Source organism: Strix aluco, chromosome 21 (genome assembly GCF_031877795.1).
Source record: "Strix aluco isolate bStrAlu1 chromosome 21, bStrAlu1.hap1, whole genome shotgun sequence".
Taxonomy (NCBI): domain Eukaryota; kingdom Metazoa; phylum Chordata; class Aves; order Strigiformes; family Strigidae; genus Strix; species Strix aluco.
The window spans coordinates 9,232,571-9,257,267 of record NC_133951.1 but is presented as its reverse complement, the minus strand read 5'-3'; the positions used below and the strand labels follow the sequence as shown (position 1 = coordinate 9,257,267).

The window sequence follows — 24,697 nt, the reverse complement described above, 5'->3', positions numbered from 1 at the left end:
GAGGGGGATTGGAAGGGGAAGATTTGGGGGGTGTGCAGCAGCTACCCCTGGGGCAGCAGAACCCCGGGGAGGGTCCGGATCCCAGTGGGGCCGATCCTTTAGGAAGTTGTGGCCCCTGGGTGAGAGGCGGGATGTCCTCAGCAGGGTGGTATCCCCCGGGGGAGGGGGGCGCAGATCTCCCAGAAGGCAGCAGATGCCGGGGTATGGGGGGGAAAGGGCCAGATGCCCGACGGGGGGAGCAGATCCCGGGGGTGAGACCCTCACCCCGGAGGGTGACTGGGGACCAGGTCCCGCGGGGTGTGGGGGGGGTCAGCCCCCCCCTCCCGCCCGCCGGGAGGCAGCAGACCCCCACCAGCTGCGGGGAGCGGAGCCCCGGCGCGGCGGCGGCCGCAGCTCCGGGCGTGGGGGAGGCGGAGCGGGCGGGCGGGGCGCGGCGGCCGCCCGCCTCCCGCCGGGGCTGGGAGCGGGGCCGGGGCCGGGGCGGGCGGCGGGGCCGGTTGGTCGGGGCGCTCAGGGATGGAGACCGCGCCCGGGAGCGCCCCGCCGTCCTCCGCCGTGGCGTTGCGGCTGGCGCTGGCGGCTCCGGGGCTGCCCGACGGCCCTTTCGGCTGCCCCATCTGCCTCGACCTCCTGAAGGACCCGGTGACGGTGCCGTGCGGGCACAACTTCTGCCAGGGCTGCCTTGGGGCACTCCGCCAGCGGCCGGGCCCCCCCGACGGCAGCGGCGGGGCGGGCGGGGCTGCCCGCTGCCCGCTCTGCCAGGAGCCCGTCCCCGCAGCCTTGCGGCTCCGCAAAAACCGCGCCCTCTGCGAGGTGCTGCCGCTGCTGGCGGCCGCCGCCGCCGGTTCGTCCCCTCCATCCCCAGCCGCCTCATCCCCGATGGCACCGGGAGCCGAGGAGGAAGATGCGGCGGGGGAGGAAGGAGCGGCGGTGCTCTGCGACGTGTGCCCGGCGGGGTCGCGGGTGGCGGCGGCGCGGTCGTGCCTGGTGTGCCTGGCCTCCTTCTGCGGGGCCCACCTGGAGCCCCACCGCCGGGCCCCCGCCTTCCGCGCCCACCGCCTGGTCGCCCCGCTGCGGCGGCTGGAGGAGGGTCTCTGTCCCCGCCACCTCCAGCCCCTCGACGGCTTCTGCCGCGCCGAGCAAACCTGCGTCTGTGCCCGCTGCCGCGCCCACGAGCATCGCGCCCACGATGTGGTGCCCCTCGAGCAGGAGCGGGAGCACAAGGAGGTGCGTGGAGGGTGGAGGCCGCGGGGGCACGGAGGTCCCCACGCGGGGATAGACCCGGCAGGGCCTGGGCTGGGTGGGGAGGGATGGGGGAGGCTGGGTGGGCAGGGTGCTGCACCCGTATCCCCATGCGGGACCTAACCCTGGCAGGGGGGTGTCCATACGGGGTGCAGTGCCAGCGGGGGATCTTGGGTGAGGTGAGGTGTGGCACCCCTGGGAGGGGTCCATGCTGCACCCACGTCCCCACGGGGGACCTAATCCCCACGTGGGAGGGTGTGCAGGTGTGGTACTGGTGGAACGCCTTGTGTGGGGTGGGTGTGACAGCCCTGTCCCCTCAGGGGACCCCACGCTGGCATCGCAGGATGGGGTGCTGTGCCATCAGGGCACCCTGTGGGGTGGGGACAGGGTGGGCAGCCTAGGACAGGCATTAGGGGGAGACTCGCTGCCAGCCAGCCAGCCCGTGGGGTTTGGTCCCACTGTGGGGCTGAACTCACAATCCCTGTGGGCGTAGGGCCGGGAGCGAGGGCGCCTGGGACACCCCGCGGTGGCCGCCCCCGCGGTCACGGGGCACCCGTCTTCTCCGTCTCGTTCCCACAGTTTCGTCAAGGCGGTTTTTCTTGGCGCGCTGGCAGCCTGCCCGGCCTCTGCTCCCCCTCCACCAGCCCTTTGTGTCCTGGCGTTTTTGGCAGCGGGATTTTTTCCGTCACTCCCATTCCCAGATGCGGCTGAGTCACCTCCCAAATTCGCACCCACGAGCCTCCCGAGGAGCCCGGCACAGTTGCTGCCTTCCTGGGCACTGCTGCCTCGAGTGCGTGGGGCCTCTGCGGGGCTGCAGGCAGATGGGAGCCTGCGAGGCTCGTGGTGTGATGGCATCCCTGCCTCAGCATGGGGCATTTGGGGACCTTGGAGGGGGGGTGTATTTCTGGGGGAGAGCCCAGGGGCTGCAGACACGCTGGCAGGGAGCACAGCAGCAGCCCCGAGCCAGCTCCCATTCCCTCACGGGCTCTTGGGTCTGCAGGAAAACCCTTTTGCCGACGTTATTAGTCATCAGGTGCCTTAAAATAGAAAGTGTGTGTGATCCCAGCCCTGAGGAGCTGTCGGGCCTCAGCAGGCGCTGCTTAACGTCGCCTGCACGGCCTCTGCGGCCGCTCTCTGCCACAGCCCTCGCGCTGCGGGGTGGGAAGGACGGATGGGGCCTGTCCGTCTCGCCAGGCACGATGGCCGCAGGGAGCTGGGGGCTGAGCGTCGGGGCGGGAGCTGCCCCGGTTGGGGAGTGCGATGCCCTCCTGGCTCCCGAGGGACCCATCCTCGTGCTGGGCAATGGCTGGCGCTAACAATAGCGTGTCAGGAAACGCCGTGTTCAGGCAGTGCTTCCTTTGCAGCCACGCAGCACCCCGTGCTCCCGAGCTGGTTTGCTTTGCTCCTAACAAGAAACCTCCAGGGGACTCAGGGCTGAGTTTCCGAGTGCTCTAGGTCTGCCCTTCAGCTTCCTCACCAGTCTCAGGCGTTTTTTTCCCAGCCTTGGGATACACACTAAGAGCATGCGGCTCAGCTGCGCTTGCTGCAATCGCTGCCGAATGGTTTTGCTTTCAAGTTCCTATTTTGTTTGGCCTGTGCTGGGACCAGGCTGGGGACCGTGGAGCTGGGCATGACCCTTTGTAGCCCGGCTGCTCCTTTTGTTTTCTAAGCGAGTGAGAAGGGATGTTTGCAGGTCAGGTATTGCAGGGGAGGAAAACAGGAAAACAACTCGCAATTCTGTTTGCACCCTTCACCCAAAGCCTGATAGCAAGGTCACAGTCAGAGAGCGGGCTGTGGGTTGAACTTAGGGAGGGACAGGGTCCCCCGCACCTCCCTGCCGCTGGGATCGGGGGGCAGAGCTCAGTGTTTGTCCCTCGTGTCTGCAGGCCCAACAAGCCAAATTCCTCAGCGATGTGGAGAACGAGATGGAAGAGCTGACAGTCACCATTGCACAGGCCAAGAAGATGGTGGAGCTCATTAAGGTGACTCTGCAATGGCTTCACTCCGTTAGCATGGCTCTGCTGGGCCAGGGAGCAGAGGCGAAGAGGTCATGAGCTTCTGGGGATTGTGGGGTGTAGAGGTGGTGCTCCCAGGGGAGCAAGTGCTCCGTAAAATGGTGGTGACCCTGGTAAGGGCCCACGAGGATCCTTGTTTCTCATCTCTCTTAACCCTGATGGCATCTCTGATTGCTTTTGTTTGCAATCTGGAAGGAGGAAAAGGGCAAGGACCATGCTGGAGCGTCCACTGGCTCTTGCACCTTCTCTCCCCAGGCTCATGGGGTTTTGGTCCCTTTGGCTCTTGTGCAAACATGTCACTTCACCGCCTGGGGACATGAGACGTGGTGGAGCAGTAAGTGGATGTGGCCAACCAGGTCCCTCAACACCTGGGTTGTAAAGTGCTCTGAGCTCTTGGGTGAAGAGGGTTACAGGGTGTCAGGGGGACCCCACAGAGCTGAGAACTGGGTGCTGGGCAGGTGACAAGGGTGCTCTCCTGCACCCTCAGCTGCAGGAGGTAACCCCAACCCCTTTCTCCCTGCGGTCAGGGTGCTGCCACGAAGGAGAGGGAAGGAGTTGAGAAGCTCTTTGCAGAAGCCTCCAAGGTCCTGGCGACCTTCCAGAAGGAGGTGACCGGTTTCATCGAGGAGGGGGAGCGCTCCATGCTGGGGGAGGCTGAGGCCGATCTCCGCTGGAAGGAGGAGAGACGAGCGAAGCTGGCCCAGTGCAAGCAAAACCTGGAGAACGTCCCCGGCACTGACACCATCTACTTCCTCCAGGTGCCTGGGTGGGATGGGGCGAGGAGATGGAGCTGATAATGTTGTCTTTTGGGGTTTTGTCCCCATTTCATGTGGAGCTGGCTGCCAGGAGCCCTGGGATGTGAGAGCTGCAGAGTCTCACTCCTATTGGCACAGTCCTCTCCCCTCCCCGCTCCTGGGGGGACCAGGCGGTCAAGACTTTCTCCTCCATCACCCCCACTTCTATTCTGGTCATGACTCAGGAGAAGCTGATGTGCTGCCCAGGCACATCTTGGTGTGGGGGGCAGAGAGCGAGAGTTTGGGGTGCCCCACTACCCCCATCCAGCATCCCCCCGCCCCGCCCAGCAGCCCAGCAAGAGGAGACCTTTTTGGGAGGAGATGCTGCTCCATGTGAGGTGAGCATGGTCTGGGTCCAGGTTTGAAAGGGAGCGAAGAGAAGGTGCCAGGAACGCGTGGCCAGGAAAGCGCTCTCCTCCCTTATGCAAGGCTGTTCTTGGGCCAAGTCCTGTGAGCTGCCAGTTCCCAAATCCTCAGGGGCAGGGTGGGGTTGTGGAACAAGAGACAATTCCGGCTTGTTTAAAACCTCTTGAAACTCTTTCTGGCTCAGGAATTTCAGGCCTTAAAAGTAGCCATGGAAGAAAACCTCTCCCCGTCTCTGAGCTTCCAGAACGAGCTGAACTTCACCAAATGCACCCAAGCCGTGAGTGCCATGAAGGATGTGCTGTCCGCTGCCTGCAAAAGCCAGTGGGACCACTTGCAGGGGAAAGCAACTGATGGGCTGAGCTTCCAGGAGATGGAGGAAGGTTTGTGTTCACCCAGCCCCTCTGCACGGAGGTCACCCCGTCACCCTGCATCCTCCCTGCGTAGGTGGGAGATGCCTGCAGGCTCGATGGCTCCTGCGAGTGCTGGCCCCTCTCCCAGCAGCCCTGGAAGCTGACCGGCACGGTTGCGCTGCACGTTGCACAATCCCTGTCTGGGCTTACGCCTCATCCTTGAGGTTTTATGAATTTTTCCACGGAGACCAGAGACTGGAGAGGCAACAAACAGCCTGAGAGTTAGGCAGGGCCCTGTGGGAGGGGGCAAGTGGCCAAAGAGGCCTCCCATGAAAGGGGACTCTTTCTTCCCAGGATAGATGATCCTCTTCACGGGGCAGGCTGTGGTGTCCCACACCTGCCAGGGTTAGAAAGCCACCATGGCAGCCTTGCCCACGCTCTCTCGTTTAGTCTGAGCTCTCTCCTCTCATTTTCTTGGATGCCTGTGGGAATTGCAGCCGGTTCGTTGTCCCCCCCTGCTCATCTCCCTGGGGTGGCAAAGGTGGCATCTGTCCTTTCCCATGTCTGAGCTGGCAGGGACGTGCAGGGGGAGCTGGGGATGCTGGCTGGGGCTTGGGGGCTGCAGCAGCTGGGTGCCGTCAGGGTGTTGGGTGGGGCGTGATGCTCCAGTAACACCCTTGTTTGTGGCATCGGTTTCTTTTGCTGACGGCAAACCCTTCTGTCCCTGTCCCTGCAGCTGAGTCCCGATTTCCAGACAAGTCAAACAATCCCGCCTGCCGGGAGAGCCGTGATTACTTCCTGAAATGTAAGTGAGGGACTTTTGCTTTGACAGTTGTTGCTAAGGTCCATCTTCCCTTTCCCCTCTCCCTGCCGGCTGGCTCCTTCCCGCATGACTGGCCAGTGCTGGTCCCGAGCCGACGGCTGGCAGGAGCGCTGCCGCCACCGGAGGAAATATTGCTCAGCCAACAAGGAAGCCTCCTCGCTTTCCTGACAACGGTCATAATCTGTTTAGGTGATATTTTTTTTCCCTTGTCTGTGGTTCTGCTGGACTAGCTGCCAGGGGGGTTGCAGGCATATCATGTAATTTCTGCTGCCTTCCAGCCCTTGACAAATTGGATCCTCTGTTAAATTAGATCAGAGTTTGTGCATCTGCCTTGTTTGCTGCAGAACAGCAGTGTGATGAGGGTCGGCTTCAGCGGCAGCAAGCAGACGGATAATTCAGTGGCTGAGCAGAGACAGTGGGGCAGAAGGGGCTGAGTTTGGAGGGTACCAGGCTGGGCTTGGGCTCCAACATCCCACACACCCCCCCCCCAGCCTTACAGGGGATGTGGGGTCATCTACTGAGATGTCCACAGGGGACAAGATCTGCCTTGGCGGCACCAGTGCACCCCACTGGGAGCCAGGCAGCAAAGCCTGGGCTCAAGCAGCATGTGTTGTGCCACTGCTCTAGGGTTTGGACGTGCCAGTGGTTCAGACCTGCAATGCCACTGGCAGCGATATGTGTCCAGGGCTGTTCCCACTGGACACCCCCTCCTCTGTTTGGGATCCAGCAGCAGTTCTCACGTGGCCCCCCATGCTGGGGGCTGCCTCTGCTCCCGCGGGAGCCGTAGGACAGCGAGAGCCGACCGCAAGGAGCAGCTGGTTCATAGCCATGATGTGCCTGGAAGTGTCTGGCTGTTCTCCTGTCTTCTTGCGGTGCCTCCCTGCTGTGTTTGTCTGTGGTTGCCTGAAACCTGCTTTTATATGGGATGTTCCTACTACCATACTACCTACATTCCTCAATGTCTGATATCACTGAGCAGCCCTTCTGCTCGCTCCTTTGCCAGGTTACCTGTATTCATGCTGCTTGTGGGAATGTCACCTCTTTCAGCTCCTTATCCTCAACAACTGAAATTGGCTGTGGGATTTAAAAGCAGAGGGACAGAGTGATGGTGGAAGTCGGGCAGGATCGTGTTAATCGCTGAGGGCTGGAGCAGGGGATCAGAACGAGGCAGGCTTGGGAGATTTCCTCCTGTTTCCCTCCTCATCCTTATGTCTCCTTCTTGCCTCACACAGTTGCCTTCATCATTGACCTGGACAGTGACACGGCCGACAAGTTCATCCAGCTGTTTGGCACCAAAGGGGCCAAGCGGGTGCTGTGCCCCATCCCCTACCCGGAGAGCCCGACCCGGTTTATCAACTGCGAGCAGGTGCTGGGTGTGAACCTCATGAACAGGGGCAACTACTACTGGGAGGTGGAGCTCATCGATGGCTGGGTCAGCATTGGCGTCATCGCTGAGGACTTCAACCCCCAGGAGTCCTACAACCGTGGGCGCCTGGGGCGGAACGAGAAATCCTGCTGCCTGCAGTGGAACGGACAGAACTACGTGGCCTGGTTTGGTGGCTTTGAGTCTGTCATCCAGCAGCCGTTTTTTCACACAATTGGGGTCTTCCTGGAGTATTCAGAGAAGGCCCTGACCTTCTATGGAGTCAAGGACTCCAAGATGACCTGCCTGCAGCAGCTCAAGGTCTCCCATCTTGCCAAGGGTCAGTTTGACCCGTTCCAGAACAAGATCAACAACAAATTCACTTCTCTTTTCTTATGCAAGCTGAAACCAGCCTTCTTCCTGGAAAGCGTCGATGCCCACCTGCAGATTGGGCCACTGAAGAAAGATTGCGTTTCGGTGCTAAAGCGTAGGTAACTGCCCAGAGAGCAGGAGCATGGGAAGACCCAGAAAAGTCTTTCCTGCAGTGTGTCGTCACCATCATGGCTTCTCTTTGGTAGTGTTGTATTTCTCTGTGGCAGCCCTCCCTCCTCACTTTATGCTGTTGGTGACCCAGGGGTGGATGAAGCTGTCTGGTGAGCAGAGCTGCGGGCTGGGAGCTGGATCCGAGTGCTGGCTCTGCCTCTGGGCTGCTGAGCAAACTTGGGTGAGTCTCTGTACTGCTCCCTGCCCCTCAGTTTCCCTTTCTGGACATCAGGGACCGTGATACAGCCTTTCTTGGTAAAGTGTATTGCTCAGGAGAAGTGCCACATAGATTTCAAGCTGTATCTTGGCCAGCTGCCAGGCTGCCTGGTCCCTTTCCTTAATATCTGCTTGCACTGCCCTGGCGACTTGCACAGACGTTCTGCTTTGTGCCTTATCTTGGTCTCTGTGTCACTGCTGCTTTTTGAAGCGCTGGCTCATCGACACCTTCTGCATGCTCCTTGTGAAGTGCCTTCGAAGTAGCAAACCCAGAATGGACTGGGTGAACCCCCAAAGCAGATGAGGTTGTTTCCCCAGTGCCTGCATCACCATTGTGCCTTGGTGTGGGTGAGCAGGGTGCTCCGGGGCAGGTGGGATGCAGAGGAGCCTGGCTGGGTGCAGGGGCGATGCTGCAGTGACAAAGTACCTCTCCTTGCGGGGCTGACCACCCGTTAGTGCTGCAAACGTGAAACGAGGCTCTTTGCCCTCCTCCACGCTGCGGCTGGTATTTTGAGTGCTGGTCTGTGGACAGGCTCATTTGGGAAAAGCTGTGGTCCCGCGTGTGTTGGAGCCCTGTGGCCATTGGGTGGTTCCCCACCGCAGCCAAAAATCCCAGCTGGGAAAGAGGAGAAACCTCCTGTCGAGAAGCAGCAGCACCATTCCTGCCTTGAGATGGTGAAGCAAGTAGCACAAAACAATTTAGAGGATGTGCTTTTAGTAAACACATTCCATGGGAACTGCTTACAGAAGCTTTACAGCCAAATTTCCCCCGATGTTTTTGATGACCCAGCTATTTTAGGGGATTTTAATACTGTTAAACTCCCAACTCTTAAAGTACCCTGGGCACACTTGAGCTCTAAATGTACCCCTTAGCTGAGAGATTTTTTTAAGTGACAAAGAGGTGCTGTGAATATGTCCCAGGAGTAAATGGTCTGGTTTAGGGACAGCTGTGAGCTGATTGATAAAAGGTGCAGTGTCAGTCAGTAATTAAGTAACCCTTTAGACCCCGGCAATAAGTAACAATTAACAAAAACTAGTCTCAAGCAAGTGTCCCCTCCAGAAAAGGTGGAAACTTGAGGCTGAGAGCCAAAAATGCCAGTTCACGTGTCCTGAGGGAGCTTTTCCAGAAGGAAAATACAGAAATACTGCCTGTAAGGGCAGCACAGTGCAGGCCCTGTCTCAGTGCACCGTGCCTTTCCACAAGTTTATTTTTTCTGGGATTAGTTTGCTACCTACCTCCCAAAGCTTGCTTTACAGAATCATAGTGCTGTGTAATATATACCTAGAGAGAAAATAAAGAAATCAGGTTCTTCACTGGCGTGAGTGAGTCAGTGATGACGCATCAACGGTCAACAGGGATAGAAAATGGCCCATTTAGCTAAATATATGAAATATATATATATATTCCCCGAAGGATAAGATGGAAATCATAGTGGTATATTCAAGCAAGAGCCAAGGGAAAAAAGTGAATGTGAATAAAAAGGCAGCCACAAAGCCAAGAGGTTTAAAGTTAAAGCCACGTTTACATAAACACTGAGGCTTAAAGAGCTCCTTTACTGCAGTTCGTTTGTCAGCGCGGCCGATTCCTGCTGGCGCAGGAAGAGGTGCTGGGCCCCAGCAAACGGCCGCCACTGTGGGCTCTCGTTTGAGGGGCTGAAGGGTCCAAATGCAGCCACCCCCTCCCCAGGGCAGGGCTGGTGAGTCGGTCTGGGAGGGGAACCGCTGGGATGTGTCTGCAAATCCCTTCTCCTCCTCCTCCTCCTCTGCATGCGGCAGCTCCTAAAATGCTGCAGGCGGTGGGAAAAGCAGAGGTAGAGCTTGCAGAGTGAAATCTTCAGATGAAATCTTGGGCTTTCCCATCTGGCAGGAATGCTGCCCAGGCTTCTGTCCAGTGGGAATTCACTCCCTGTGTCCTGAGCTCCTACCTCAAAACCGCTTTGTTTGGCTCTTGCCAGTCACTCTCCTGCAAAACTCAGCCTTTGCACGAGATGTCAGCGGTGACACAGTGCAGGCATCGCTGCTGTTTTGCTATCACTGGAGAGGACTTGGTATCAGAAATGCCTTACCCGATAACAAAGGTAGAGATGTGCAACAGCCCCTGTGTGGTCACGTCCTGGGAGGAAGAGGAAGGTAACCTGAACCTCTGCTGCACGCCTGCAGGAAGAGATCTCACATGCAGACTCCCATTTCAGCTCTTTCTGGGCCCAAAATCTCATTTATTCAGGCAAAACTCCCACCGTTCACAGTGAGGAGTTTTGCCAGAGTAAATACAGCAAATCTGGGCCTTTGCCCCACTTCGTTTTGCCGTAGGCGGATTGATTGCTCCGTGGGGAAATCCATGCTTGAGCCATGCATCCCTCCCTTCTCCGTGTTGCCCCATGCACAGACACAAGTCTCTGTACCGTCAGGGTTTGGGATGGTTTGGAGGGATCCTATGTCTTTCCCTTTCCATCCTGTAACCATACGGGAGCAGCTCAGGAGGACACGTCTGGTGCTTGGGCTTCGCTTCTGGTTGTGCCACTGCTTTTGCTTCGTTCACCTCTGCCCCAAGAGCTGGGATGCTGATAGCAGCTTTACGGAGGGTTTGGAGTGCTCCTGTAGGTGCGATGCAGTTGGGAAGTGCTGCCCAACCCTCTCCTCCCTGCTGCTTTTTTTTTATCCTGCTTGGAAACTCTATAAATCCTCATGGTTTAGGGCATGAAGCAAATTCTGACCAATTTGAGATGGGGGCAATCCCCCGGGTGTTGGACCAGAGTTTGCTCTGTGTTGCCAATAATTTGGGGTGTAAACTGGAATGATTAGGAAATGTGTACTACACCAGCTCTGGATTGCTGATTTTGTTGCAAATGAAGGGCCAAATGTGTGTGATGAGTTTAGATGGATAGATAGCACTTGGCAATTTAAACAGCCTTTCCATGTTCTCTTGAGTTATTTCTGCTGTCACAGAGTATTCCTCTTTTTAATTAGGATTTTAAAAATACAGTTACTGTAGAGTATTTTACGGTGTGTGAAAAAACTGTAACAGAATAATATAATGATGTTAGAGACTATGATTTGCCATTAAATATTATACAGACATCACTCTGGGTTGTCTTTCCTTTAAATACCAAACTGTTAAAGTTGTCCCATTATCTCGTGTTTATTTTTCTGTGTCCTGTACATCTGGCGTAAAATAACACAGATTTTATTTTCCAAGTGTATCTAAGGGAATTGTGCCAAATACGCTTTTTTTATTGCTCGACTGCAAAAGGAGCGGAAGAATCCTAAAATCCAATAACAATATTGTCAGTCCTGGGCAATTCAAAACAATGAATTGTCTCGGTTCTCTCTTCTACCTCTGTCCTCAGTTTAGAAATAACAAAGATAAACAGATTAGGCCCTTTTTCCTTAGTGTTTTCAGTTTTTAGAGTATAAATTTCCAGTCTTTCTATGTGATGAGGAGGTCTAGAGCTTCCCACGCACACTGGCACTTAAGACCGGCACCTTTTTTAAATGAAGGCTGCGTTTGTTAATACCAAATGTCATCCGGAGCTAGGAGAAAAACATTTGGCGAGTCTTAGTTCGTACGAGGTGGCAATGCTTCAGCCGGGTGCTTCAGTGGCAGCCGAGTGGATGTCTGCTACTGACTTTAATAGGAGAGGAATCAGGACTGTTTGTTATAACCATTTCTTAAAAGGGAAACTTACAGCTTATTGAAAAAGCGGATATGAAAAGCACAAACTTGCTCTTTTCTTGCCAAGAACTGTACAGATTATGTCACTGCATTTATTTAAGTCTGGTTTCCATTATGTAGTTTTTCTCCTTTTTCCTCTGCACCCCATCTGAGGCGCTCAGACAGGGCTGGGCTGCAAACCCTGAAGGGAAGAGCTCAAATCCATATAAAAAGATATAATTTAGGGTTAAAAAATTATATGATTTAGGGTAATATATGCTCTTGATATGTATTTGTATATTATTGATATACAGTTGTCAGTTATTGATATGCAGACCCCTTCAAAACAGTTGATTAGTTTTGCAGGGCTCCCATTTTTGATGAAATCATGCAATCACTGATTTTTTAAGAGTTCCTCCTGCTTGCACACCTGGAAGCAGAAGGTTAGACCCTTACTGTAGCTTTGCAAATGCTGCAGGTATTTTCCTGCTCCCAGGTTCCCTCCCTCCTTCCCTCCAGGCAGACAGACAGACAGACACAGTCCTGACTTGTTTATAGGGCGACTGGTTAGTCCTTCCAGTTTAACACTCTCCAATACAAAAGGGTAATTTTAGGATGTGATTGATTCCAGCATGGAGCGCAGCCAATATCAGACTCAAAAATCCATTTGCAAGGGTGTGAAACATGGAACGTGCGTCAAACATGAAGTAAAAAATTGTTGGAAACGGAGCAAGCATCTTCGCTGTTTAAGGGGCTAAGCCTCATTTTATGGGCAGTGCTACCAGGTGTGTGGGGTGATTTTTATTTTACTCTACAGACATCTGAATTCTGCCCTGCCCACCTCCTGAAAGGCCAATTTTGTCTCCGTTTCACTTAATTCTGGGCTTTTCCCTGGGAGATCCTGCCAAACAGCGTTAGAATCACTTGTGGTTGCATGGGATGTGCGAACAGTCCCTTCTTACGTGCAAAACTGGACAGCCTCCTAGGGAAAATGTTTTATCCACTAGCGGGCCGGCCAGGAAATGTCTTCAGGATAAAAAATGAGGTGCAAACTGCAGCAAAATAGAGTGTTTTAAAACAAAACATTGATGTGAACGCCGTCGGGGTGCTCTGGGAACTCCCACCCGTGAAGCACCTCTACGCCAGGGCGCTCTTGTGAGCAGAAAGGCCAGAAAACCTGCTGCCAAGTTCAGGCGAGTTCCAAAGAACTTAAATCATTTTATTGTATATGGTCAGCAGGACACATAATGGGATGATTAATGAGTTTATAAACATGTTACAGGGTTCTCCCAGGCAGGTGGCTGGCTCTTTGGATTAGCCCTACTGTTATGTATTAGAAAACTGAGGAAGTTTAATAAAACCTAAGATGGATTAAGCTCAGTAAATGAAGATTGATTCTAAATCGTGGTGGAAGGGGCTGGAGGCTGCGGGTCTCCTCTCAGGGGTGGTCAAGCCGAGGATAGCAGCTCCCCACAGCGGCTGGGCCTGCTGCCCCTGGGCTGTGGGGGGCGATGGAGGGGGGCATCCCGGAGCCGCCCGCCGGTCGCCATGACAACGCCCCCTCCGGCTGCTGAGGAGGGCAGGGGTGTCATGGCGACCGGCAACCGGGACTACAACTCCCATCATGCATCGCGCACATACGTTCCCATCACGCCTCGCTCCCGCTGTGACGTTAAGCCCCGCCTCCCGCGCAGGCGCAGAGCGGCCTCGACGCTGTGAGGAGGAGGAGGAGGAGGAGGGGGAAGAGGAGGCGGCGTCGGCGTCCGCGGCCATGGCGCTGAACAGGAACCACTCGGAGGGCGGCGGCGTCATCGTTAACAACAGCGAGAAGTGAGGTGCCATCCCCTTCTCCCCTCCTCCGGCCGCAGTCGCTGGGGGATAGCGAGGAGCTGCCTCCCCGCCGCCGTCGCCTTCCTCCCCCCTTAGGGGCAGCGGTTGTGTGGGGAGGGGCGAGGGCTGCCGTGGGTCACGTGGTTCCGAGGGGCCAGGGGAGGGGAAGGGGGGGTGGTTTAACCCTCTCCGTGCCGGCGTGGCTGGGCGCGTCCTCCCCTCTTCTCCCTGCGGGGGTAGGGGTGTGCCTATCCCCTGCCCCTGGGCCTTCTCGGGGGGATCTCTGCTGGGCCGCTCCTCTCTGCAGCCTGGCGGCCCGCCCCCTGCCGTCCCCCCTCCGCCTTCTGCTGGCTCTTACTGCTGTCCCCAGCCTCTTCCCCGAGTGCTCAGGGAGGGCTGGCAGAGCTCAGTCCCCAGCCAGGTGATTCTGGCCTGGACCCAAGCCTCGCCCCTCTGTCGCTACCCGGTGCTGCGGGAGAGCTCGGATGCTGCACCTGCAGTGTGCCTCTGTTCAAGAGCTGCCCGCTGGGCGGGCGCTAGGCCGTCTGCCCGGTTTGGTTTGCTGGTTTCCCTGCGTGCGCATCTCTCCGTGTGCTCGAGAAGGAGCAGCAGTGTTGGAAAAAGGTGCTGGGATATAACCATGGAAACAGCAGGCCTCCACAGAGCTGCCTCTGTCTGCATGGCAATGGGCTGTTCTCACCCTCTGTGCCTGCCAGCATGCATCGATTCTGACATGGCACTTGCCTGCTTCTGGGACAAAGGAGTAGTTCATTCTTCAGGGCTTCTTTCCATGAGGCCAGTGAAACATTGGTATAGGAATTCTGTGCCTGACTTCCATTTGGCATGTGACCCTTCTTAGAAGAATTTAGTAAGATCAACTCTGGGACTTAAATTTGCATTTGCTGAAATAAACCGTGACAGCTTGTATTGCTGTTCCCAGTTGTCAGCCTGCCTCGGGTCGGGGGTTACCTCTCACGCAGCAGCCCAGGCTGCTTGTGATGGTTGATTGAGCAGATACGCTGTAGCCTGAGCAGAGCTGGTGGCCCTTGTGCCCTTCCAGAGCTTTTGCTGGAGGGTCGGGTACTTGCTGGCAGAAGGGAAAGGCGAGTGACTGAGGATGGTAACATGTAAGCTGCCAAAGATAAAGGTAGTGGAGATTTCTTCAGCTTTAAGGATTAGAGTCCCTAATGTGGATGCTGTTATGTTAATACAAGTTACCTGCTCTATCCATGCAAGGGTATGGCACTGGTTTTAATGAGGTCGATTTCTAATTGAGAATTAAGGAGTCAGGGCAGACAACACAGGTTAATGAAGTCTAATGGCAAGAAAGGGGAGTTCCTCTTGATCACATTTTTGTGACAGAGGTTAGACCTTCAACAGCCATGTTGCGTAAGCCAGCCTGAGCAGTTCCTGCTTCAGCAGTCCTTCCTCTGTTGTGTTACTTGTGGTGAACCAAATTGGGGAACTGATCCAGCAGAAATGCAATACAACTTTAATAAATAAATAAATATATGTCTTGAGATCTTGATCAGTTCAGTTGACTAGATAACTGCCTGTCTGTGCAGACAGCGGTAGCTGCACCAGCACACTGAGGAGGGAACACAAGCCTGAGAACAAGCAGACAGTACTACTTAAGCTGCTACTGCCAGCAAAAAAAAAAGCAAGTTAGACTGATTTTGTCTGCCAAGCACTGGCCTGAGGTTAGAGGCAGTTTTGGTAGGTCAGTAAACATATGCATATTGCACTTCTGCCTTGAGCTGTTACCCTGTAACATCGTGTCTCCTCTCATCTTGTTGCAGCATTTTGATGACCTATGATCACATAGAAATTACTTTCAGTGATATTGAACCTATGCCAGATGCCTTCAAAGGGACCAAGAAAGGGAGCGTTTTCTTGACTCCCTACCGAGTAAGTAGTAAAAGGCTTTATCTTGTGTAAGGAGATAAGGGCTCTTTGCAATTCTCTATTTAAATGTCCTCCATGCATGAAAGTCAGGATAATCTACTACCCCTTGAAGTATGGCTCATCCTTTCCCTCTGGGGAGCATTATGAATTTGTTGCATATCCTATCTATTTGTTGAAAGATAATAAATCTGATTAGTTCTTATGCAGGCAGCTGTTTAGTCCATCAGGCATCTTGAAGATTGGAAATCAGCAATGGTCTGGAAATGCTGAATGCAACAGCACAGCTACTAAATCATAGCTGTGTGGAGCAGCAAGTTCTCTAGAAGCTGGGAGGAGTATTATCTGAGCAAGGGTAGTCTTCCTGGAAGGCTTTATTGCCTTGAGGCTTCCGTTTACCCTTGTGGCTGTTCTGTGTAGCTTTTGGCTTGCAGAACTGACGAGGAGCTTCAGATGTGGGAGGGAGTTTCAGTCCATCGAAGAGTCTCTTCAGATAATAAATCAGGGCTGTGTTTCCTGTTTGTTTTAAATAGTCTTTGTGATGTTATTTTCTTTCCAGGTTATCTTTGTGTCGAAGGGAAAGGATGCTATGCAGTCTTTCATGATGCCCTTTTATTTGTTGAAAGATTGTGAGATTAAACAGCCTGTCTTTGGAGCAAATTATATCAAGGGTACAGTGAAAGCAGAGGCAGGAGGTACGTATAGTACAGATGTACATTCCATATCTTGGTACACTACACGATTCAGAGCAAAGTGTCCAGTGTAACCGAAACTAGATACTGACCAAATGGGTTTTTACAGTACTGCTAAAATGTGTTTGTTTCTTTGAAACTAGCAGCTAAAAATATTCCCCTTATCTGCTCCCTGTACAGTTACAACGAGCAGATCTGTTCTGCAACTGATCTCACTCCTGCCCTCTGTGCAAGATATGAAGTTCAGCCACCCAGGTGATCTCACCGAGTAAACATCAGAGCAGAGTTGGCAAGAGTGACCATGTCCTTTTGCTTTAGTCAGTTGGGGCTGCCTGTTAATTCTGCATCCAGCTCCTCCTGTGCCAAAGACTCATGATCCTTTCTGGACCTGTTTGGGTTTCCAGGTGCAGATCTCCAGAGTGCTGTTCCCTATCATCCCTTTCTTGTGCAATTCAAGGAAAAGCATGCTATTGCTCTAGTGCATCTTAGCAGTAAAAATGACCCTTGGAAGAGAAGACTTGGACTGTCTTGAAATTAAGGAATCTTCAGGGGCCAGTTTCATACTATGTTCAATGAGAATGTTGTGGTAGACATTTTCAAGAAGAATTTTTTAATCACTGTTTTATGCTTCCCCTCTTTACTGAAGGCACATAGTTCAGTAAACTCTTTAATTTCCAACTTGATCTAGTCTATTAAGTTGTGGCACTGAAATCACAGTGCAGTGCTTAGGAGGCTTCAGTCTGTAATCCTGAAATTGGCATTGTAGCTTCTGTATGGGAGCAAAGTGGGACCATCCAGTGTGAGAGGAAGCCCGAGCAGTAGTGACAAACTCTAAACTCTGTGAAAGGCAAATGGCTTTAGCTAAATCTTTGTGAATTTTCCCCCAGAGGCCACCTCTTTCTAAAGAGGATGTTGCTTTAACAGCCATGAGAGTCTGGTTTAACTCAAAAGACTCTTTAATCTACATGTCCCTGTTTAAGCACTGACACAGCTTCTGCTTTGATGCATTGTTGGGACTCTGGGCTGTACGTGTTTTCCTTTTTTAGTCTGTAATATGAGATGTCACTAATTTTTATTATTATTATTATCCTGACTTGAAATATCTTCCATGGACTCTAATGAATTTATGTGGACCATGTTTTTCATTAAGCTCTTTGCTTCATTGGGCACTCAAACTCCCGAACTAATTTATAGCTGACAGTTAGGTGTAGTTGCAAAGGCTTTTTAGCAAACAGGATTAACAAAATCCCTGTCTTCTACACTAATCTTACACAAAGCTAGAGCAAATCCAGTGCTTCTGATAGCTTGGTCTGTTGGCAGCTGGTGTGGTAGCAGGCACAACTTCAGAAAGCTTTTGAAGGTCTCCCTTACTGATGTTTCTTCCTCAGGTGTCTCTTGACCTGAAAATACCCCAATATGAATTTTTCTGATAATAGGGTAATTCTGCCACTTTATCTGCATGGCTTTTTTTCCTTTGGATTTCTGGGATAAGCTCTTTAAAGATTTATATACAGGGCATCTGTAGATAAAGCAGGGAAACTAAATAGCATTGAAACGGCTTCTCCTTGCTTCTGAATTCTGTCTTTCCTCCCTGCAGGTGGCTGGGAAGGATCCGCCACGTTCAAGATGACTTTTTCAGCTGGGGGTGCTATCGAGTTTGGGCAGCGTATGCTGCAGGTGGCATCGCAAGGTATGGGAGTCTGGCAAGGTCTGCCAGACAGTTCTGTGGTTTCAGGAGGCCTTGCCTTCATCTCGCAGCAAGGGCGGTTTTAGGTTGCAACAGGTTGGATTCACGTTTCAGGTTTCAAGAAACGGCAAGTTTTGGGCTTTATTTAGAACTTGCTTGCTTTAAAAGATACTTTTTTTCACATCCAACGAACAGCAGATTTATTAGGATGGAGCTTGTTTGATTTCAGATAAGGACAGATAAGTTTGTTGGAGTTCTTCGCCTGCATTTGATGCAGGCTTGATGTTTTGATGAGGTCAACTTATCTTTACTTTTCCAGTCTCCAGAGGTGAAATACCCAACGGAGCTTATGGCTATTCCTATATGCCAAATGGATCCTATGCTTTTGCACCAGCTGCAGCTAATGGGGGCTATCCATACCCCCCTCCACCTCCTGGTAAGTCTGGGAATTGAGGATGGGGCTTATTCTCGTTAGCAAGAGTTAAAGTAGGTAAAAAGGGAAAGAAACACAAATTTTATGTAGTCTTTTAGATTGGATCTGATGCCTTGTGCAGCTTTTGTTTCCGAGCTTCATTATATTTGCCTTTGGCTTGTTTTGGCTGTATGCTGTGACCCACCCAAAGGAGTTAAGTCGTTTGCTTTGTTATTTCCTCTCCTGACAGAGTTTTATCCTGGCCCTCCTGTGGTGGACGGAGACATGGGTTACATGCAGCTCCCACCCCCGCCCTACCCCGGGCCCATGGAACCCCCCGTCAGTGGTCCAGACCTGCCTGCCACTCCTGCAGGTGAGAACCCTGTTCAGGTCACTTAGCTCACTGGTTTTGTTACCCATGAAACAGACGTTGTTTCTTGTCAGTTATCTACTGGGGAACCTAGAGTCAATTTAGAAGCTCCACTTAGAAGTTAAAATTGTTTAGGGGAGGGATTAGGGAGCTCTTCTAATCTCCAGCCTTGTATATCCAGCTCAGTCTGGAGGCCAGCCACTCTCTCCAGGGTAGATACCATTAGCAGATACTTTGCAGCTGGATTTATTGCTGTTGTGACAGAAAGAATAGAGTTTGTGATTTTCCTGTTGTGATAATCTTGCTCTGATAGATGAATAAAAAGAAATTGATGGTGCAATGTGTTTCTTGTCCATTTTAGTTAGCAAATGTGGCTTTGGTGATATTTGCTCCCCCTTCCTCCGTTTCACTCTAACCTGATTACTTTTGCTTAAACAATATGGAACAGAGGAATAGATGATGGAAATGAGTGTGGAAATATCAGTCTCATTTTTACTCATTTGGGATTTATTTAAATGATTTTGAACATGGTCTTAAAAGGTCTGCATGTTGGGGGGTGGGGGAAAGGGCTTTTGTGGTTGTACACATCCATAGATCTCTCGCGGGTAAGGATATTTGTCTGGATAAGGATTTAACTTCTCTCTTTGATTTGAATAAACAACCAGTCATCTTTAAACTGTTATTTGGAAAGTGGCACTGATCCAGATGGTTGTATAAGATTTTTGTGTTCTGAAGAAATAGAGGATCTGGATTATCTTAATAAATTACCATGTTTGAAGTATGAATCCCCTGAGCTGCTATAAACTTGTGCTGATTTTTGTTTTGTCTTGTGTTTTGGATGGTTTGTTGACTGCTTTTTTTAAGGAGTATTGCCTGTATTTGGGCAGAACAGCTGTTAGCATTCATTTGTTGGCCAACAGGCAAGTCCCAGGTGACACTTCCAAACTAAATCTTGGTCTGTTTCACTTGGGACTTCACAATCCTGTGGCAACTGGAAGAGATAATGCTCAATTGTGTTGTAGCTATTTTGCAACTCAAGTGTTGGTCAGATTGTGCTCTGTTAGTAACATTTGATGGCCAGGAATATGTGAAGCTTTTGATTGTAAAAGTTCTCTGTGTGTTACCAAATCTGTAACTTCTCTTTCTGTGACAGCTGAAGCGAAGGCTGCCGAAGCTGCTGCCAGTGCTTACTACAGCCCAGTCAACCCACATAACGTCTATATGCCCACGGTAGGTCCCTGTATCATTCTGTGTTTGCAGTGTGAGCCCAAGTGTGTATTTAGCAGTTCTTTTTCTCAGTGATGCAGCAAATGGTTGGACTAGATGATCTTCAAGGTCTTTTCCAACCTAGATGATTCTGTGAAAGTTTGTCTGACTTGATTTTGGTGGTTTGTTTTGTGGGGTTTTGGGGTTCTTAGCCACGAATTGATGTTTTTTTATTGTCTTTATTTCAGGACCAACCACCCCCTCCTCCATACTTCCCACCAGAGGACAAGAAAAACCAATAAACTAACACGGAACTTCCCCACAACTCATTGCTTTCTTACTTCCCATTTTGGCAGAATCTTGGGGCATGGTCCATAGCGCTGAGGAGTAGAGCCTTCCCCCAGGGCGCAGAGCTGTCTTGGACTCTGGTGGTAGATATGTGCAGAGCAAGGGGAGAGATTTCAGCAGCCTGGGTTACCTCGTAGAGCTCTGAGGATTTGCTGTCCTACCACAGTATTCCCTTCTCCCTGTGCGTGGCATCACTAGAACTGGAGGTTCTCTTCACCTGTGATTGTTTCCCTTCTTTTTCTTTTGATACCTAATTTATATCTCTTAGAATAAGCAGCTGCTTCAAACTGATGATTAATGTGCTCATAACATGGAAACAAGGCTCTTGGGGGGTGGGGGGCATCTTGAATGTACCTTAGTGTGCAGCCAAGAGCATCTCTGGACACAGGGATGTCTGGGTGTTCCTCTCAACCCAGAGTATCACATCCAGCTTTTCTCTCTGCTACTGAGAAAGGGCTTCAAAGGGAACCTTTGGGATCTCAAAGGAAATAGATATGTTACATTTTTCAGATATCTGTTAAACTTTCTTGGGTTTTTTTAGCTAAGTCATTCCTGACAATCATAGCAGTCTGGTAGCCCTCCGAATTTTCCTGCTGTGCACTGTGTATGATGATGCTGATGAGCTTCCCCTCTTAAGAAAACATACTACTCTTTACAGGGTTGATTAGTAGCCTCTAACTTGTTATAGATCATATGGGAACACTAATTTTCTGTTGTCTCTTTTTTCCAGTTAAATATGTGGGCTTGAGATTAAGTCCTCAATATTCTCTTTATAGTCTATAATGCACTTTTTTCTTTGCTGTAACACAAGTTACACTTTTTGGCCAGTGAAGCATCTTACCGCTGTGATTTAACTGGTGAATTAATAGCTAATGGGGAGAAAGTAGTTGCTTTACTTCTGCCCTGGAAGCACTTGAGAGAATATGCAAACTGTTGGAATAAGCTGTTGGGTAAAACTGACCTGCTCATTTGAATGTTGTTTAATGCTGTTAGTGTTCCTGGATCAGCTGTGAATTTAATTCCCAGTAATTTGAACGTGAGCTCCTTGGACTGAGGGTTCAGGCATTTCCTTTCCGTAGCACTGATTCATCAATCTCACTAGCAACGACTCCATTATGCAGAGCCTCTGCAGGACTGATCAGAATCCAGGTTGTAAAATTCTGCATTGTACAAAGCTTTGCACAAATCAGACTTCACTGACTTCTGACAGCTGTGAGAGAAAATCCGTCCCAGCAAGTGTGAAGAAAGATCATGTGCTAGGAAACTGCTGAGACTTGCTGCATGCAACCTGCTTGGAGAGAAAAAAGGTCCACCTCTTGTTTTCTTTTTGTTTTGAGTCTAGCTGGTTAATCAAATTGCTACTGTCTGTGCACTGACTTTTCTAGAATTGCTACTGCAGTGATGTAAAGAAATGGTTATTTTAAAAAAAATATTTATTTTGAAAACGTTTGATTAATATATTAATGTGAAATGACTTTTGAATGCAGATTTGTTTTGCCAAGACTGTGAAGTAAAGAGAAATCAGCTCAAAAGTTAAGGTGTTTGTGCATTTCCGTGTGTGTGAGTGGGCAAACTTGGTGGTGACTTGGTAGCTTTGGATGGGGAGAGGGAGAATTAAACAGCAGAATCACTTGGATTTTGTTGCTGGCTGTTCACTGGTGATATTAGTTGATTGATTTCTCTTGCCTGACTTTGCTGGATGAAAATAAGACATTAAAATCTTTTAACATATGCCCATTTTGCAATTCCTGTTGTAAACTGGTGAGCTGGCTGCTTAACACTTTGCCCCGATGTTTTTTCCAGATTGATTGTCTTTGTAAAAGTTGCAAGAAGTAGTTGAGGGATGCAGCATAGTTGTTCCTCTAAAGTACGTCTCTAATTAGAAGCAATCTATATATTTATCCTGCGTGTGTGTGCAGAGGTGCCTGGGTAGTTCTGCTGAGTTAGGTCTGAGCCCTCGAAGGTGCTGGTGCGCCGGCAGCGCCAGAGCCCTTCCTCCTTGCGCGTGAGCACAGCGAGGGGTGCCGGGGCAGGAGGGGGGGACGTTCCACGTGGGGTCTGGTCCTGGGGCTGCTGAGATCAGGCGAGTCCCTCCGGTTTGAGCTGATACGTGTCAAGCAGAAGTCTCTCAGAAGCTGCTCTACAGGTACCATCCAAACCTTGCCTAGCTTCATTCCTCTTCCCAGCTGCCACGAGCTGCCTTAATTCTCTTGAACTCCCTGACCAACTGGGGTGGACATCTTCCAGTTCTGCTCTCCTCCTACATCACTTTGGACTCTCATGTCCTCCCACACAGCTGTTTTACTGCATTTTAAGGCTGGCTGAGCCACTTGGGTTTTTTTTTCCTGTAGCAAGAGGTGGGTGGGGAAGGAAAGCATTGAGAGAAAAAACGTTACAGCCCAGTAGGAACCTAATAAACCCTGTTTTGTGAATTAAATTACTTCAAATGGAGGTTTTCTGAATCGCATCGCTCCAACTGTAAGATGCTGCAGAAACATCTCTGTACTCTGTTCTGTTTTAAAATGGCTCCCTCGCAGCTACCCTCTCCTCCCAGGCGGATAATCCTAGAAAATAAAGATTGCATGAAGTTTCCAGGTCTCTTGCCCAGCACCACTCACCATGCAGTTCTCATGCCAACAATCAGCACAAACCCATGAGGATTTTTTTAAAATCTTTCCTCAACTAAGTGTGCGTGTGAGAAAAAGCATTTAGCTATCTGCTCTGATGAGAACTTGGCTCCGTGGTTCAAGCTGACTCTCTCTTCCACTAGTGTGGACAAGTGGTAAGATCGGCAGAGAGACCATGAGGTTTGCTGCCTGGAAAAAAGGAAAATATGTTGAGAGGATGAGTCAGGCTGGAATAAATGAAATATTCCTCTCCTCGAGTTGGGTATTAGTGAGCTAAATCAGCAGCTTTTGAGCTGTGCACTTTTTACAATGGCTTGTTGGTGAATGTTCCCGTTCCTCCAGGCTAGAGCTTGGCATGGTCTGTGGGGTGGTGAGAAGGAGCAAGCCAAAATAGATTGATCATGGTCTTCTCAATGTGTTTGGAGCGTGCTGATGAGAAGTGAAGCACATTCTGGGAGTGCTGAAGCTGTGGGCCAAAAGGCCGGGCAAGGCACCCAGTCAGCAAGGCTCCTGCAGGTATTTGGTTGAGTGGAGCAGCATGATTCAGGAGGGTGCAGATTTGGGCTGGTGAGAATTCCTGCCTTGCTCGTTAAAACCTGAAAACCCAGGTTTGGCTTAGATATTCAGGGCTTGCTGCCATCTCCCTGACGAGAACCTGGAGCTGTGCTCTGCTTTGGAAAGGGCTTAGAGGGGGTGGAAGGGTCAGCCGGTCCTGCTGCCCACAGAGAAGATTTTAAATATTAAAGCAGGGAAGTGCAATTCAAAGTCTGCTTCTGCTCTGGAAGGAATAGGGCAGGAGGAAATGTTGTGCATTAATACCTCTCCAGATCTGGTCCCTGCTTGAATGATTAATCAGCTACGTGGCAGAAAGGCTGTCCTGTGAAAGCTAGATCAGCACCATTCAATTCCAACATTTGGATGGTATTATACTACTGAAGGAAAAGAGGGGGCATAGGGGACAGTTAGTGTTGGATCCAGTTGATTTTTTGGCATAGACAAATTTTCTACCACCATGTACAGTTCTGTCTCCCTGATGTGACTTTAGTTTTTCATTTGTAAAGTCGCCCACTGCACCCTGTGCCTGCTTCCCCACTCGGAATACACGGCTATTTCCTCCTTCACGAGAGTGTGGTGTAACTGGGTATTTCTAAAGTGCTTTGAGATCTTATGCAAAAAACTGTTATTGCAGGAATTGCAGGTACTACTTACAGGTTTTCTACTATCGGCTTTGAAATCTTGCTGATATCCCTGGGGGTTGGGGAAGGTTTTTACTGTGGAAGGATGGAGCGTGTGCGTGCTTGCCCAGGATTGCCTCCAGCTGAAGGAAGACACCAAGCCCTCCTCCTCCTCCTCCACACCATTCTGCCCCGATTTTACCTAGAGCATTTCTGCTTCGTGTGACATACTACCAAGAAAAAAAATAAACCAAATCATTATTTTGCATTAATTTCTTTGTAGCTGGGGGGATGCGCTGAGCAGTCATAGGGACTGGGGTTAAGCCAGCCTGCCCAGCGCCTGCCTGCCCTGTGTACGTGCGCGTGTCTTCCTTTGGGGACCACGAGGGCTTCCCACTGCTCTCCGAGCAGTAGACGGTCAAATTGCATCTCTGCCACGTGATGGACACTGTGATTTATGAGCTTGCAGCGCTGGCTCCCTTCGCAAGCGCCGCTGGAGGTGGCAGGAGGCGTGGGGTGAAGTTCGGACCCAGCTGTTCCCACAGCAGCCGGAGCGGGGCCAGCCCTCGCCAGCGAGTGGCTCACCTTGGCCGATGCAGTCGCATCGCAGACACCTCCAGCTGTAAGCAACTGCCAGGTTGGTATTAGAAGATGGGTTTTGCTAAGATGGGCTGTGATCAAGAGGTAGTTTCAGGTTTAAGGCTGTACAAGTAAGCCCAAGTGACAAAAGTGGGTTTTTGTGGGTTGGTAGGAAATGCTGGGACGTGTAGGGCACAGATCTTTGTTTTAGGCAAGGGGTTTCTTTGCAGCCGTACCGGGTATTACTCACCCGTCTGCTCTCCTACGTGAGTCAGCTCAAAGAGCTGCCATCATGAGACTGAACTGGAAACCGGTATTTCAGCACCCTCCTTGCTCAAGGGCTGTCACTGTGCCGCTGAGAGAGGCCACAACGGGATGTGAAGAGACCCACGTAGCAGCGAGCAGGAGCGGGGACTCGTACCTGCCGACGGGGGGTGCTGGATCTCACACTTCAGGGTGAAACGGACCGAGATCCATCTCTGCTGCCTCCTCCCAGCCACCCGCC

At 51.4% G+C, this 24,697-nt stretch overlaps 2 protein-coding genes across 3 annotated transcripts; both read left to right on the top strand.

The window, feature by feature from the left end:
- The first annotated feature begins 484 nt into the window (after positions 1–484).
- TRIM47 (tripartite motif containing 47) lies at positions 485–10,790 on the top strand. Its single transcript, XM_074847308.1, has 6 exons — positions 485–1,227; positions 3,129–3,224; positions 3,785–4,015; positions 4,602–4,797; positions 5,504–5,572; positions 6,823–10,790. Exons 1-6 carry the CDS (start codon positions 517–519, stop codon positions 7,446–7,448), a joined length of 1,929 nt encoding a protein of 642 aa, XP_074703409.1. The 5' UTR covers positions 485–516; the 3' UTR covers positions 7,449–10,790.
- A 2,279-nt stretch (positions 10,791–13,069) lies between these two features.
- On the top strand, positions 13,070–21,343 carry WBP2 (WW domain binding protein 2). Of its 2 annotated transcripts, none has more exons than XM_074847084.1 (8): positions 13,070–13,199; positions 14,994–15,102; positions 15,656–15,791; positions 17,386–17,478; positions 17,795–17,911; positions 18,138–18,260; positions 19,411–19,487; positions 19,712–21,343. In XM_074847084.1, the coding sequence occupies exons 2-8, from the start codon at positions 15,001–15,003 to the stop codon at positions 19,763–19,765; spliced, it is 702 nt and encodes a 233-aa protein (XP_074703185.1). In that variant the 5' UTR covers positions 13,070–13,199; positions 14,994–15,000; the 3' UTR covers positions 19,766–21,343. The 2 variants fall into 2 exon arrangements, with proteins under 2 accessions (XP_074703185.1, XP_074703184.1); XM_074847083.1 differs by having other exon boundaries at positions 13,077–13,194.
- The last annotated feature ends 3,354 nt before the right edge of the window (positions 21,344–24,697 follow it).

Excerpts from the sequence above, each read along its gene's own strand:
- TRIM47 (XM_074847308.1), top strand. The coding sequence starts at position 517 with ATGGAGACCGCGCCCGGGAGCGCCCCGCCGTCCTCCGCCGTGGCGTTG. Across the intron at positions 4,798-5,503 it reads CTTCCAGGAGATGGAGGAAG|CTGAGTCCCGATTTCCAGAC; the intron begins GTTTGTGTTCAC and ends CTGTCCCTGCAG. Across the intron at positions 5,573-6,822 it reads CCGTGATTACTTCCTGAAAT|TTGCCTTCATCATTGACCTG; the intron begins GTAAGTGAGGGA and ends TGCCTCACACAG.
- WBP2 (XM_074847083.1), top strand. The coding sequence starts at position 13,136 with ATGGCGCTGAACAGGAACCACTCGGAGGGCGGCGGCGTCATCGTTAAC. Across the intron at positions 15,103-15,655 it reads TTTTCTTGACTCCCTACCGA|GTTATCTTTGTGTCGAAGGG; the intron begins GTAAGTAGTAAA and ends TTTTCTTTCCAG. Across the intron at positions 19,488-19,711 it reads ATAACGTCTATATGCCCACG|GACCAACCACCCCCTCCTCC; the intron begins GTAGGTCCCTGT and ends TCTTTATTTCAG.